The 16,754-nt window shown below is 47.6% G+C and overlaps 1 protein-coding gene across 1 annotated transcript in view; it reads right to left on the bottom strand.

The window, feature by feature from the left end:
* Window positions 1-6,612, bottom strand: part of AHCY (adenosylhomocysteinase) — a 28,876-nt gene extending 22,264 nt beyond the window's left edge. Inside the window, exons 1-3 of the mRNA XM_055721957.1 lie at window positions 6,471-6,612; window positions 4,590-4,780; window positions 1,480-1,555 (exon numbers count right to left, since the gene is read on the bottom strand). Of these exons, the coding sequence (XP_055577932.1) occupies window positions 1,480-1,555; window positions 4,590-4,780; window positions 6,471-6,498 (295 nt within the window). The 5' untranslated portion in view covers window positions 6,499-6,612. The remainder of the gene's footprint in view (window positions 1-1,479; window positions 1,556-4,589; window positions 4,781-6,470) is intronic.
* Window positions 6,613-16,754: the final 10,142 nt, after the last annotated feature.

The following is a 16,754-nucleotide window of genomic DNA, read 5'->3' as shown; positions in this document are numbered from 1 at the left end:
TACAGGATCTTCCAGCACAGCAGAAAAGAGGGATTAGACTTTAGCATGAATTAAGCACCAGACTAAACTCTGAGTTTAAATTCTAGTCTCTAGCACAGCACCCAAATCTAAGCTGCTGTGCATTGTCTGCTCTTATTGGGGCATATTTCTGTATCAGTACATCTACCACCAGCAACATGCTGCAATCACTAGCATGCTGTATCTAGCAGTATTTTTGCCTTTCTAGGCATTTGTACTGGCTTCAAGCTATACTTGAGCCTCAGTGGTACTCAGTCATCCAAACATATCAGGCATATGATTTACAAGCCCCAACATTTGGCAAAATTGTCATGTTTTCACTGTTCACACAGAATACTAACCTTGAGACACAGAGAGACAATCATGCAATTGTCCCATCTGAAGAAATGTGCATCAGTATCTCATATCGTATCCAAAGGATCAGCATTCCTCCATGGTCTCATGAACTCAGTATGTGAAGTCCAATATTAACAAAAAGACCAAGTTCCACAAAACAAGGATACCAAGGGCAGAGGTCAAAAACTTAGACCTCTGCCCTCCACCTGTAAACTGCTCTTCAGTTGAGTTTTGGGTGTCAAAAGCAGTGAGGAAGGCAATATCCTAACATCACATCTAGAGAGTCCCATCTGGTGCTTTGCCATCACATGCCAGACAGGCAGAGGAGGCAATGCTTGCAGCTAGTAATGCCAAAGGAACTGATAAAGGGACTACTTTCTTCTGTTAACTTAGAACGGACCACTGCTAGGAAAAGACTTGTGGCAATAGCTAATTAGAACAGAAATGAAAGACAGCTCCCAAAGCAAAGAACCAGGCTGCCAGAAACCAAGTTTAGCCTCTGCCAACATCCAGGCTCAGGCCGTAGAGTTCCCAGCACAAAGCCATGAGGACTGTATGTCCTTCAGGCTGAGTAAGACAGCAGACAGCTTAACGTATTCATACTGATCTGCAAGGTATTGCTTTTTATTGGAAGGTGACATTTAACAAAACAGCAGCATCCGGATAAACCACTTCAGGGATATTAGGCAGCAACACAGCTGGTCTAGCTCTAGCCTAAAAATATCTTGAGCATTGACCCTGTCACTGTAGCTGTGAACAAGGCAGTTAACATCCCTTCGCGGACTGCTGTTTAGCAGCAGGCTTGTCAGAAAGCACCACACACACCTACACACCAATCCATTTAATTAACTAGCCCATTCAATCCTCTTAATGACCAGGCTTAAAGCTGGTAACATACAGCCAGGCTCTTTCATAGCCTAACACCATCCATTGTCAGGAGTACTGTGCGTAGCCTGATGCAATGCAGCTTGAATTCAATGTCCTGTTTTGTAACAATCACTGCTTTTGATGGGCTATTTCTATCCTGAAGCTTGTTCAGAAGAGCTTGATTTGTACACAGTTTGATTTAGCTAGAACAGGCAGTACCCCCCAACTCGGAGCCAAATCAGAACATGGAAAACTTACCAGGGATACCAGCTTTTGCAATAGCAGCTGCAGCATGGTCCTGAGTGGAGAAAATGTTGCAGCTTGACCATTGTACCTGGAAAACAACCCAAGTTTTGTTTGCTGAACAAAGTTCTGAGATATTAGCCACTCTCTCCCAGACACAGGAGTCCAAAAGGGAGCAAAAGCAGGAAGGTATATTTAGTGCAGATTTCTGCCTTTCTCAGTAGCTCTGCAAAGTTGAGGTGAAAACAAAAGTGTCTGACTAGGCCGGGAAAAATAATGTCACTTTGGGAGAGAATGTAATGGAGCTTTAGTTGTGCCACATATTCAGCCATCTCCTCACTCACGAGAGCTTCTGCCAGACAGCCAGCGCGTACATTCAGCTATAGTCCTTCAGCAAGTGCACAGCAGGGCAGGTTTAGAAAGTTTTGGTCAATAAAGTTCAAGATTTTCAGAACAGCCACATAGCAAGTGTCCACTGTGTGATATGGACATGCAGCAACACACCTGCTGGCATGCAGCTGAAACACTACACTCGATCAACAGGCATTCTCCAAGATTATGCTCACCGAGCTGCCACTCTGTGCTCCAGTCACGAAAGCTTTTCCAGCTGAGCTAAGCATTTTCCACACATTTCATAACTAGGCTCAGGCACCTAGAAAAGCAACAGCATGTTGCTGAGTTGCACTGAAAAGTGTCTGCGTACCTACTGCAGCTCCCCAGTGTGCAGAGAAACCACCACATCCCAGAGCCACACATGTGTTCTCACTCTGCTCCCTACAGGGCTGACTGGCAGGTATTTACATGCTTATTTGTAAGCAGACCTTGAGGAAAGAGGGCAATAAGGCATAATCCTTCAGCCTGTTTTCAGATACTCATCCTACTTCATCAAAAGTTGACACTTCAGGGTAAGGGCTCCAGCAGGAACCACCTCATCTGAGCCTACACAACCAACACTTGCCAGTGAAAACATACCTGGCAGGAGCACAGGAAAACTGAATTTATTATGTTAAGCACTGTACCTCCTCACCTGAGTTTTTCTAAGCTCTCTCCATCTCAGTACAGCTAACATCAGGAGGCACCGTGAAATTCAAAGTATACAGAATACCTATATATTGTTTACACTTCAAGCACTTGATGCAAGACATAGGCCACTTCAGCTCTGCATCCTCAGATCCGTAACACCAGTTTGTGATAATGGCATAGGCCCTAAATAAAAGGCACGTCTAATGGGCTCAAAGCCTAATATTTACATCACTGGTTATGAAGAGGATGCATTTTTATTACAATTTAAAAACTTGTATTCTGAAGCCCAGAGTATTTATTCTATCATTGTTAACTTAGCCAAAAAAAAGTTACCAAGGATACCAAGATTACTATGCTGCAGCTACATCCTAATGTAGGGTATGGTTTCATCAGAGTTTCAACCCTTCCCCTCAGGCACCAAAGTTCTGGTAGAAAAGGTGACCCAGGGCAGAAAAGGTGATCCAAACTCAAGTCAAAGTCTAACACGCAGGCATCAGGACAGGGAAGGAGCCAACACAACAGCATACATCATAAAGGCACAACCACAACTTAGGCTTAGAACTAAATCTCTGCAGGTACCTCCCTGAATGACTTGGATGAATCCCAACAGCACTGATTTGGGGTTGTGCTCAGACTAAAGCAGCTTGGCAGTGTCTGAGCAAGCATACAGCTGCCACCTAGGCCAGCCATACTGGGATACAGCAACCAAGAGAAGCAGCAAGAAGCTTCCTAAATTTCAGTGGCTACTGCTTTCTCTTAAATCCTGTGGAGGGACAAGAGTTTCATACACAGAGTAGCTATAAAAGCCAGGACTGTGTCACCTGATAGCCACAGCCTGAAGCTGAACAGTCATTGCTGTATATGTAGCTGTGACAGCTTAATCAGGCAGATTTTAGTTTTGTACGGCTAGCTCCTGGTTATTGAACAAATTTAGCAGTACGTAAAATAGAAGTGAATTCCTTGGTAGTCACTACTCTCTTTAGTGTGCCTGCATGACCCTCTCCATTTTGAAGTGCAACATTCTGCAAAGCTCTCCACCATTTGCAACCATGGAACAGCTCTAAACAGGCTAAAGGACACCTGCACAACAGCATGACCAGGCTGACCTGGCACGCTGTCTACACCTACCCCCTCCACTTCTTGAGGAAACGTCTTAGCTGCTACAAAGAGAGCACCTCCCCTTCTCCCAGTGCATTTTGATCAGCATGACACTGCTCAACTCTTAACTGTTCCCACTGAGGGAACCTAGATAGGGCATCTCTGGGCAGCTTGAGTTTAGGCAGCTAAACTTCAGCAAGAAGGAATTTCAGTTCACATAGGTACTTAACATAATCCATCATCAGGTTCCAGTCAGCCCCCTGCTCAGCACAGAAGCTATGTGGATTGTGCTCAGATGCCTGGCTCTCCTCATGCCCTGCAGGGTAAACACTCAATGTTTGGACTTCATTCAGCAAGACAGGCAGAGAACACAATGCAGTAAATGGCTTATTAGTATCTCAGTCTTTAATAAAGGACCAAGGTAACTGGTCCCCATAGTTACACAACAAATTCAAAGTCAGTGGAGCCCACAGGCCTGGATCACTGAACCACACTGCCTCCCTGTTTTCCTGCTCAAGGGCCAGCATAAGCCCTCAGAAAGCTTCATTAGTTTTTGCTGACTTTACCAGGGCATGGTGTGGTTCTTAATACAAACTAATCTGTGCTGGAGGCAAGCACTACAGCTTCAGCACACAGCACCGCACGCCCAAGCACAACACAACTGTGTGGGAGCAGTTTTTGGCACCTCTGCTCAGGGTGCTGTACGCACAGCTGACAGAGTGGCTGAAGCCAGTGAGCCAGCCCAAAATGGTTACTCATGCAGATGCGACTTGTCCAAAGGAAAGATGCATACCACATCCCAGAGGTGCATGCAGCACTGGTGACAAGGTTTTTGCTTAAGGAGAGAAGGCATAATCCATCCATCTGGAGACTGCAGCACAGTCTCTTCCGAAAAGCACAAATATTTGCCAGGATCCCCCAAGGTAGTTATATAAGCAGAAGCAGTGCCCCAGGCAGAGCATTACCTAAAAGCACGCTGAAGGAGAAACTCAGAGACACTTTACCTCCGCTCCCAGCTCTATAAGGGTCTCTATGAGAACTGCTGTCTGCACAGTCATATGAAGGCAACCGGCAATACGTGCACCTTTCAGCGGCTTTGATGCAGCATACATCTCCCGCATCTTCATCAGCCCTGGCATCTCATTCTCCGCAATCTCAATGGCCTTTCGACCCCAGTCAGCAAGGCTGATGTCAGCTGCAAGAGAAGTAGGACAGGTGTCATAGTTTAAATAGCTGAGACCTTGGTATCTGTTCACACACTTGTGGATAGGTATTGGCTGCAACAGCTGAACTGAACAACCCGCAACAGCTGGGAGAAAGACCATATTCCACTTACTATGGTTTTTTACTATGGTACACAGGCTTTCAAACAGGTTTAGGCCAAACCTAACAGCCCCTCTGAAAAAAGTGTGCTCTATATGAGCATATTAATCAACTGATCTAGCATGCAGACATCCTGATGCTTGTTAATTCAGCAAGCACCAGCCTTAAGCACTCCCCCTTACAGACACTGCCCAAGGGTCTGACACTTCCTATAGAGATTTACTTCCACAGTGTTAAGACTTGTATGGGGGGGCTGCCTGCACAGCGATAACTTCCCCATGAGCCACATGTAGCATGCCCCCTGCCAAGTGCACCAGGAGCTGGGCCCAGCCCCCCCCCCCCCGCCTTGGATCCACAAAAATTATTTTCAAGGCACCATAACTACTTTAGTTACAAGTCTCCTTCTGCCTTTGTACACAGGACCTACAGTAGAAGTTTGGCTAAAACTGAACAAAAGAGACCACCTCTGACAGGCTAGCTCGCAGTAGGAAACACCACGCTCGGCATGGGAGCCTGACTCCAGCCCTGCAAAGGGACAGGTCAGGCAGCAGCCGCACAGGTGTGCCACCCAGCAGCACCAGCCACCACCAAGGTCCCCTCGCACTCTGTCAGCTCCCTCGGAGACTTCAGAAACTTACCATTTCGCTTAGGAACATAGCCAGACACTTTTCTTTCACCTACCTAGCAAACACAGGCTGTTTAAAGCGCTTCAGAACACTAAGACCTGAGTCAGACTGCCACGTGCAATATCGATAAGCTAATTGCATTTTGCTCCAGCACGAAGCCCAGGAGGCAGCAGCTGCCAGCCCTCAGCCTGGCAGGGAGAGAGAAACCCCCAGGTGATGGAAGGGCCACGGACACAACGGTATCGGGGGGGGGGGGGGGGGGGGGCGGGGGCTGCTTCTTGAACTTTACCCCTTTTAAGGGCTCAGTGGTTTTACAAGGGCTGCTTAAGAATATATCCTGTAGTATTTCAGGTTCATAGCCTCCTGATAAATAATAGCAAATTATTTATGAGCCTGAGCCTTACAGGGTATCTTCTCTTTGATTTCAGCCTTCAAAGAACATGCAACCCTTAGTAACAATTTAAGGGGTTTATGGAGCTTCAAGCCTACAAGAACACCCGTCAGATCCCATTGGGAAGTGTGTAACACGAGTCCCAGCCGCGAAGCCACCCTCGCACTGGGGGTGAGGGCCGGTCCCCAGGGGCGGCCCGGGTGGTCCCGGGGGGCCAGGGCAGCCGCACTCGCCCAGCCGTGGGCCGCGGGTGGGCCCCGCCGGTGCCGCGCTGCGGGAAGGGAGCGCGGCGTCAGAGAGCCGCTGCGGCCCCCGGCGCCCCCTTCCCTCCCCGCGGGTCCATCGGCGGCGGGAGGGCCGCGGCGGAGCTCCGGCCCTGGGCTCCCCGCCCGCGCTGCTCGCCCCCGGCGGCGGCCCGGCCGAGCGGCAGCTGCCATCTTCCCGCTGCCGCGCCGCGGCCCGGCTCCCCGCCGCAGCAGGCCGGGACCGCCCGCTGCACTCGCCCCGGCCGCCGGGGACCGCGCCGGGCCGCGGCTCGCACTCACCCACTTTGTACGGCAGCCGGTCCGACATGCTGGCGGGCCGCGGCACGGCACAGGAGAAGGAGGCGGCAGTGGCCGCGGGAGCGCTTTAAGTAGAGGCGGGGCCGCCGCCTGCGTGAGGGGCCGGGCCGGCATGTGCGCGGTGGCACCCGGCCGGCGCGGACTCTACCGGCCCGCGCCCTCGGCCCCCAGCGGGCGGAGAGGTCCCGAGCCGGCCCCAGCGGCGGCCCCCGGCGCCGCAGTGGGCTCCAGGGGCCTGGGCCCTGGCACCGGGGCGAGCCCAGGCCTCAGCGGGGCCGGCTGTGCGGCCCGGTGGTGGCTGCGGTGGCCCGGCCGGCCGGCGCCGGGGCAGCCGCGCAGGAGCAGGGTGTCGGGGCAGTGCCGGGCAGCCCCGGGACCACATCTGGCCATGGAGCCACTGCGGGCACCGACCGGGCGGCACACCGCGCCTGCTCTCCTGCCAGGTTCCCCCTGCTGCCCCATGGGGTCTTTAGCAGACACGATTACTCGGCAGTGTGGCAGACCACACGCAGTGGAACCCGGGCCGTCAGGCGCAGACGGAGCCGAGGCACGGCATGAGAGCTGCCCTGCCTGCCTGGACCTTGGACTTGGCTGCGGCCCGCGCCTCTTCGGGCTCCCGCCGGCCTGCCGGTGCGGGGCAGCACCGGTGCGGGCAGGCCTGGCGGCCTCTGCCCCCCGCCGCAGCCAATGCCCACTGCACACGCAGGAGGCAGAGCCCTGCTTCAACCTTGCCCGGGGGTCACCTGCGTGTTCACTCCTGTTCTGACATTGGAAACACGTTTTTCATAATCCTCAGTCATAAACTGGGGTGAACTTTGCAACCAGGGTGTTACACGCCTTGTATCTGTGAAATACTTAAAAATGAGGCTCCCCTCATACCCAGAAATTCTCACTGAATTATTTTGAAAAATTTGAAAACTTTCTCAGTGCTGAGTTCACCCCAAGACCCCAGCTCACAATGCTGCCCCTAAATGAGGTTCAATATTTGCTACCTGAGCAGCAGGTGATCTTCAGTGAGCATCCTACAGTGAACAGCCAACATGCAAAGACAGAAGTCCCAGGAGGAAGCCTGCAGCTCTACAGCCAGTACGCATGCGAGTGGTAATGTTTGTGTTTATATTCAGTGCTGCAGGTGCACTGGCACACCTGATACCATCCCAAGCAGTTCTGTAAATCAAAAGGTGCCCAAAGGAGCAGCATGTCTGTTCCCCTGGGACAGGTTTGTCTAACTCAATTGCTTTGCATCACCAACAACCTTTTTGTCACAGCTCAAATGCACTGGCTCACAGCGTCAGGAGAGGGGTTGGGGCTCTGGCAGTTCCCCACCCACTCGTCCAGGACACCAGGGTTGTACCATGGGCAGAGTGCAGTTTCTGGTATGCTCCTGCACACCTGCCTCTGCCCACAGGCAAAGGGGACTTCCCGACAGCTCTGTTACACAGTGTGACCTAAGGGCAACAAAACTCTCCGTATCCACCTTGTGTTAGGTGTCAGCCCACAGCCTCCCCAGCAAACCCGATCATTAGTTTGTCAGTTATAGTCAATGTCTTTACGCACTAACCCACAGCAACCCCTACACATAAACCATCCCTCCTGAATTAATGAGCAAGGCCAGAACAAAGACATCATTTCATATAACTCCCACTAATTTCAGCTCAAGGCATACTTCCCTGTGAAGGCTGAAAGGGACCAGCACCTGACTACAGCGAAGCCAAGGAGAGAGTGGTGGGAGCTGACAGTATTTATTAAAGGACAGATCAGCTCCACCTAGTGTGAAGGCACCCCAGCGCTTGTCAAAATATTCTCTGTTGTTTATAAATGCATAAGGAGTGCTTAAATACAAGCCATGATAGTGGCATGGTTTGCCCTGACCCTCTGATTTAGGAGATTAACACCTCATAGCGCTGTGTTACACTACATCTTAATGTATAGAGTAGTCAGTGCCTTGATTACTCATATACACCCTTGGCCTTTCATTGTTGCTGTCGTTGGTGGATTTGGGACACCAGATGGCACAAGATAGGCACAAAATGAATGTAACCAAAAAGAACAGGAGAAAGAACAGAAGTGTACAAAAACTCACTACCTAACAGAGCAGATGAAACAGTAACAGGATGTTGTTCATGTTATACATCCTGTGATTGTTTCATTTACTGTAGTAGTTCAAGTAGGGAAGTTCTGGGTTATAAATTTAAGTATCTCAGTCACCAAAAAGCTGAGAAACTCGGGGGGGGGGGGGGGGGGGGGGCAGGGGTGGGAACACTTAAAACCCCCAAGAATATGACATTTCTTCAGAACTATATTTACAAAAAGATTGGCCTTACTGGCATGACTGGGAAATACTAGATTTCAAAATTAGGAGAAAACATCAGTCTAAGATTCTGTATGCTTCACACAGGCACTCCATACAAAGCCAGTCAGCTGCTTGACTGGGGCAAGTTATATATTGTATACCTTATAAGAAGGATTTTTTGCAATCTGATACTTTTTTTATAAAAAGAATGCCTGTGATTTGTTCAACAGGATTCTCACTTGACAGTGCATTGGGAGGATCTGTGCTGAGTGTGAATTAGAAATGCACAGAAAACGAGGCTGCTGTTCACAGTACTTCCATTTGCCACAGCAGGTAGAAGATGAATATCAAAGAGTGGCAAGGATGGTCTGACAATTAATGCGGTGCTGTGGGAGCATGGAGAATGGGGTTCTATGCCTACCATAGCACATCACCCCCTGTGCTCCTTGCTCAGTCCCTTAGGACAGGCTTTGCACAAGTGATCATTAAATGCATACTCATTTTCTAGGTGCCCATGACAAGCGTCCTCTGTTCTCTCCTATTTGACCAATGTTCTGCCAGGCTGCATGAAGTTCAGAGTACATCAACAACCTTAGAAAATGCAGCACAATGCCAAATACTCTAACAAAACAAAACCTGAGTGTCTCAAAGTGGTACCCACTAACAATGAGAACATTTGACATTACATTCTGTATCTCATCCTTACCTGTAAACTGCAGACAATGATTTCATTTTCCCACAGACTTACATACCCATTGCAAAACTAAATTCATTTCTGCCTGTGAAGCACTACAATATTGTGGTGGCAGCATTCAGGAGCACCCTGAATTAGGAAAGAAATGTTGTTTTACCCTGCATAGAGGTTTGATAAGGAGTGAAGAATCCCCACAGTGAATGATGCAGATGGAAGAGGTGTTGCATAGCTACAGTTCCAGCTAGCACAAGCCATTCTGTGCAGTGGGGCAGGTACGGTGTCTGATGATCCAGTTAGATTGTATCATAACAAATGTCACAAGGTGCCTAATGAAGGTTGTAACTGTGGTGTCATCACTGGCATCTTCTAAGTAAAGTACTTTGCTCTGTAGCCCTACCACTTGTGTGGGCCCCAGGCAGCAGCTGAAGGTTGCAGCAGCCTTCTTACATGCACACTGGATGACTCACACTGCTAATTTAGCTTAGGGGTCCCATGTGGACTAGAGCCCTTATTCATGCCTTAAATTGGCTTTCAATATAGTGCTATTAAAGGTAGCATAGACATACACTTACAGTACTTGCAAATGTGTTACAGTTCATGCCACAAGTAAACTTCCCCTACCTGCCTCAAGTGTAAACTCTGAGGCACGTATTGCCTCACGTTTGCAAAAAATCCTTCAAAACAGGATCTCCCGCTCACTATCATCTTGTGCAGCAGTACAGAATACCATCACTGGGGATCTAATTCAGTTAACACTACCTCAATCCACAGTAATGTTTATATTACTGTAGCAGGCATTAGCATTATGATAACACCATTTGCCACAGTGATTTTAAACTAACACATTTCAGATTCACCATAGCTAACTTTCTCCTCCACTCTCCTCAGTAAAGGCTTCTGCACTTCACCAGGTCCTGATTTTGTGTTTATGATACTATCCACTTTCCATCAGTAACTGCCCAAGAGAGGGCAGAGGGACCCTCTGTTTTGATTTCCCTGTGAATAAGGACTAGCAGCATTTAAGTAAGAGTCTGGTATGATCAGGCTGGTGCCAAGGGTTAAAAGGAGGCTATGTTTTTGTTGCAAGAATGCTAGAAATTATTACTTGTGAACATGCTGTCTGTATACCCAGTGCAAGCACGAGCTGAAGCAAGAGCTAGAAGATAATAAACGAACTGGTGTGAAGAGAAGCCTGGACTAATTTTACCTCTTGCCTCTTATTTTCCTTATACCCCCAACAAGAGAAAAACCACCAGGTTCTGTTTCTTAGAGGAACCCTGGGGCTAGCCTGTTACACAAGAGGCTGGTTCAGCCCCTGAGAGCCTGAGGCTCCGGGTTGGTGGTAAGTCAGTACATCATCTTCTCCTCCCTCTCGCAGTTGTAGCAAGCATGAGCGTAATATGAATTTAGGACCAAGCCCTGAGCCTTGTAGAGCAAGTTTAACCAAGTAAATTCTCCCTTAATCCAGTCTGGGAAATTATGAGCACTGCACCTGGTATGCTGATGGCATGCGATGGGACTGGTACAGCAACCTTCCTGCCCCTTGCTGTGACTCACCTCAAGTTTGCAATTCAGCTGCCCAGTTACTTAGGGCACACTGAGCATAAGAAAGGCCGGATAAAATAAATAGCATGAATGAGCAAGATTACTACTCAGCAAGGGATATTCAAAGCCTGGGCCTGTTAGCTTCCTTGCAGTCCAAGACCAGAGGTTTCATTCAGTATTCTTGCCAGAAGTATAGTGCTGCAGCTCCAGGGGATAGGCAGACTTGGTGAAACTTGACCTCTTACTGAACAGGATTGATTGCTTGGGTTGTTTTATTCTTTTTAGTGGAGGGCATTGGGGTATCCTGGTACAAGGAACTACATAAGGTAAAGAAAGTACACTCCTTGGAGCTGACACAAAGGCTTTTAAAGAATTCACAATGGAAGCCAGTTCATTAGCTGTATTTGGCTTTGGATCAAGCCCCGGGTATTTAAATCATACATTCTCCCTTTGTATTAGTTTTGACATTACATAGCTTTTTACCAGCATCTGTTCTGCTCTGAAATGCAAGCTGATTTATACCAGAGCAATTTGCAAGGAGGTAAACCACTCAGGGGATGAGTCAGCCCTTCTGATGTAGATAATTCACAACTGTATAAATGAGGGAGGTTATCAGGGTGGGACAGGAACAAACCTGGGTCTAAACAAGATAAAGGCTCCCTCTCTAGTAGCATCTCCATTTCAAAACCTCTTCTCAAAGAGCCTGGCAGAAGCAGGCTTCCAGCTTACACTGACACTGAGCAAATGCATGTGTTCCCATCTTTTCATATGTCCTAGATGCAGCATCTAGAGAGCAAAGCAGTAACTGGGATCCAAGTGTTACCTGTGGGTACCCTGCATATCTGCCATGCTGTCCCACCACAGGCCCAGCTGATATGAAAGCTGCTTGCAGGGTCTCTGTAGACAAAAGCTGGACAGAGCTGTCAGTTAAAATGCACGGTATGTTTCACCTATTCCAGCACCAGCATTCCATGTCTTTTTCTGACACCACCACCCCCAGCACCCCAGTCCTTCAGTCCAGTGAAAAAGTGTTCAGCCTTTTGTGTGGGGAAGAGAGGAACAATTTTCCCAGTATCTTGCCCTTCCTTTGAAATACATATCTTGGTTGTGTCATTTCCGTTCTCAAGACACCTAATCACTCCCTTCCAGTTCTCTGATTATGCACTGCAGAGCAACTGAGTAATAAAATACTTAATTAAATAGCCACATGTCTTTGTTTTACCCTTTAATTAGATTACTTGGAAATAATAATAGTTTCTCAGCAACCTGAGGGTTTCATATATTCCTTCTGCAGATAACAGGAACTAATTTATCTTTTCGTACTGGTATTTTTCTAAATCCCAAGTCGAATTAATCAATTCTGATTTAAAAGTCAATTAGAAATAGACACACTCTCGACTTCACACTGTTATCTTCATGAGTGAAATCATGAATTCAGACTCTGATAACAAGGCAGCACAACAAAAATTCTCTTTTTAGGGATGACAATTTCAAAATAGTAGGTCTGATTTTAAAATATAAACCACTTGCTACAATAATTACCTAGTTAATAAAACGCTCCAGAAGACTTATTTATAAGAAGACTGACTTTATAGTTTTTTATAAAGTGCCTTGAAATCCAGTAATGAAAAATGATGTGAAAAAAAAGTATTCCTGCATTTCTAAATCACCAGCTTCAAAAAGCCTTCAGTGAGACAGAAGTGTTAAGCCATTGTTAAAAGTTTTAAAATGTCTTAGTAGCTAATGGATGCTGATGACATCTGATGACTACTCAACAGTCATTGTGTGATACTTGCTTGGGGCTGTGTCTAGCCCAAAGTGGCTAAGCATTCACACTAACAAAATGGCTTCCATGGAGAGATGGTCACTGTGGTCTCTTCAGTACCAGCAGCAGCTTTATGTTGTTAACTTACATGGTGTTAGTAGACTGAGGTCCTAAATGAAGGTGGAGAAAAACTCATGAAACTCAACAAAGACAAATGCAGGTGGAGGGAGTAACCCCAATTCAGCAGGACATGGGGTCAACAAAAAGCAGTTTAGTGGAAGAGGTTTTGGGGTCCTGGTAAACAAGTTGAGTAAGAGTGCACGGAGTGCCCCTGTGACAAAGGGCAACTGCATCCCAGGCTGTGTCACCAAGAGTGGAGCCAGCAGGATGACATAAAGGAACCTTGCCCTTTACTCTGCAGTGGCAAGAACCCATCTGTCAGTGCTGGGTCCAGTTTGAGCTCTCCGGTATAAGGCAGGCACTGCCGTACCACAGTTCAGGGGAGGCCACCAAGATGATCAGGAGCACTGGACGTATGAGGAGATGCTGAGATAACTGGTTCTGTTTGGCCTGGAGAAGAGAAGGCAAAGTGCATCTTACGGCCGTCTACAGCTGCCTGACAGGAGGGTGTAAAGAAGTGCCATACCTTTTGCAGAGATGCACAGGGACAGGGTGAGGGACAAGAAGCAAAAGTTCCTGCAAGTGAAATTCCAATTAGATATAAGGGGGAAAAAAAATCGTTATGACCCCATCACTCAACCAGAGCATGAAGAAGCTATGGGACCTCTGTCCTTGAAGATATTTGTCTCTCCACTGGACAAGGCCCTCTGCAACCTTATCTAAGTTGGTCCTGGTTCAAGCAGGGCGTGATCTAGAGGCCTTCAGGGGCTCCTTCCTACCTAAATTATTTTGTATTTATGTGATTCTGTCTGAATTTTCATGTGCTTCACTAAAATAATAATAAAAAAATATCATTAAACACTTGTCAAGAAGCTAAGAAACCCAATTATGTTTCCAACTCTGACAGCAACTTGCTGTTCAACCTTTAGTAAATTATGTAATCTTGGAAGGAAGATGCTTGTCTTATGTGAGGTCAATGGGGATCTGTTGGCTGAGAGTAGAAAAAGGGAGTGAATGAAGGTGGGGTCTGTTCCAGGAGAGGGATCCCATACTCTAGGGACAGCAGAATAATAAGGGTGTTCAATGCTTCTGTAACACAGTCTGGTCCTACCCCTCTAGCTGAGGGAGCTTAGGGCTTTTGAGGTATCAGGGAGCAATCTCCATTTATAGACTCCTGCTTAAAAATCTAATAGAATTGCAATATTTTAATGATCCTGCAGGATTTTTTTATTACCACTTGAAAGATTCAAACATGGAAGAGATTTACACAACTCTGCCACACAGACCCTTATCCTCATTGGTTTCCCAGTCAACTACCAGCACCAACAGCACTAACTTAGATCTGACTGTAACAACACAGTTAAGATTGCATTCTGGATTAGTGATTTGAATATTGTTACTCGCAACAGCCCAGCTGAGAATAACTGCTATACATATCTTGCCACAGGAAAAAATCTCTGTCCCAGTGACCTTGAAATCTAGATTGGACTGAGAAAGAATGGGAAAAAAATATTAATATGATTTAATATTCTCTCAGAAATTAACTCCCAGAAACACTGCTTGACCATATCAAACCTAGCAAATCTGGAAAGCTATCAAGTGTACACAATTTTCCTAAAAAGTCTTTGTACAAGATCATGCTGCACAGTTATAGCAAAGTTTCCTAACCTGTTGGGGTTCTTACTAGTCAAAAGAAAGTTATGACAGGGAATAGCAAGAAAAGTCCATCCTGACTGAGTATCTTGTAGTTATAGAAAGTATAGGGAAAAAGAAAATAATCAAGCAGTCCCCTCCTTTCCCCAAATAAGCAAACAAAAGTAAAATCTTGGATACATAGCTCTTCTGCCACTCAATTATATTCATCTGTGCTTGCCAGGTTGTTCTGGTGTTAATTCGTTATTTGTTGTTCCAGTTCACTGATAGGCCATGATTTTTAACAGTGAAAATAATCTCTGAAAGAGTTTGAATGTGAGGGTTGCTTTACGTTCATCTTGCCCTGGCAAGCATAAACTAATCAGTAGTCTGTGCACCTGGAATTCATTTTTTTCTCATGAATTTTGCAGAGCAGATGGTGCAAATGGAACTTGGAGGCATCAGAAGCTGAAAAATAAAGAGATTAAGGTTGCTAGTGTTGAACAGCAATCACTTTTCTGAAACACCAATTACAAAAGGAGGGAAAAAATTATATTACAGAGGACAACTGTGATGGTTTCACCCCAGCCATCGACTAAGTACCAGGCAGCCACTCATTCACTCCCCTCCACCTTTGCCTCCTGAGATGGGGAGAATCGGAAAAAGGTAAAACCCACAGGTTGAGATAACAACAGTTTAATTATTAAAATAAAGTAAAAATAATAACAGTAACAACAACAACAGTTATAATGAAGAGTACAGGTAGAGTGAGGAATAAAATCCAAGGGGGGGGGGGGGGGACCCAAACCAAAAAAACCCAAGGGATGCACCATGCAGCTGCTCCCCGCCGCTGGCCGATGCCCAGCCAGTCCCCGAGCAGTGACCGGCCCGTCCCAGCCAGCTCCCCCCGTTTCCATCCTGAGCACGATGCTCTGTGCAACGGGACATGCCTCTGGCCAGGCCGGGGCAGCTGTCCTGGCTCTGCTCCCTCCTGCTCCATGTGCCCCTGCTCACGGGCAGAGTGTGGGAAACTGAAAATTCCGTTTAGAGTAAGCAGGACATAGCAACAACTAAAACATGGGTGTGTTATCAACATTATCCTCATCATACTAAATCCAAAACACAGCACTGTACCAGCTACTGAGAAGAAAATTAACTATCCCAGCCGAAACCAGGACAACAACTTAGCCGGTGCCCTCGAAAACAGACACTGAATGTTACTAATTGCAGCTGCTTTAGCTACCTTTACCTTGAAAAACCTAAACCCCAGGAAGATAAAAACAGAGACTGCAAATGTCCACACTGCCCTAGGGATGCATGCACATTTGCTGGATTTCCTAAGAGTGTATATGTGTACTTGGGGTAGCATTCATCTTCCTGCAAACACTAAATTTCTACTGAAGTTAAAATTACTTCAGAAGACAGCTGTGAAAGGTCATAGTACACTTAACTGCACTGTTCCTACAGTTTTGGAAATCAAACCAGGGGGTGTATTGTCATTTCTACATATTCACTTCTGCAATAGTACATTCCAGTTAAGAAGAAATATGCTTGAAACAAGAAGGTTTTATGTAAAGGTTAATATCAATAGCTTGAGTATCTGCAGTGGATACATTAAACCCACAAAACCCTAATTGCGTGTCACAAAGCCTGCACTGCTACCTGTGGCACTGCAGCTGCTTGACTGTTAGAAACTGGGATCACCCAGAACATCCCTTGGCACTATCTGAAATTTCCAGTCACCAGTGCCACCGGGGTAACGCCAGGGACGGCCGTAGGTTCACTAAGGTGATTTCAGAGGAGCGTTGGCCTAGCCTGCAGGGCTGCTTTGGTATCCGTGACTTTTACTGTGGCGTGTGTATACATACCCATAAACACACCCGCGTGGATACACTGTGTGTATACACATACCTACCTCCTCGGGGACCCGCACACGGGTAACTCTCCTCAGGGCGCGGCCCGGGAGGCTGCTGCGGGACGTGAGGGGACGGCCAGGCCCGAACGGCTCCCCGCTGCCCCGGGCAGCCCCGCCGGCGCACAGCCCAGCAGACCCCAGCCGCGACCCGGGAACCGAGTGCTACGGCGACGCGCTGCCGCGAGCCTGGCGCAGGGCCCCGGCAGGCGAACGACGCGTCTGCCGCCCCCACCGCCGCTCGCCCGCCGCCCCAGCAGGCGCGGCGCCCCGCGCGGGGCACGCCGGGAGTTGCAGTCCGTGCG

The sequence above is a fragment of the Falco cherrug genome, chromosome 10 (assembly GCF_023634085.1).
Source record: "Falco cherrug isolate bFalChe1 chromosome 10, bFalChe1.pri, whole genome shotgun sequence".
Classification (NCBI taxonomy): Eukaryota; Metazoa; Chordata; class Aves; order Falconiformes; family Falconidae; genus Falco; species Falco cherrug.
The sequence above is the reverse complement of the archived record's forward strand: the minus strand, read 5'-3'. Positions and strand labels throughout refer to the sequence as shown.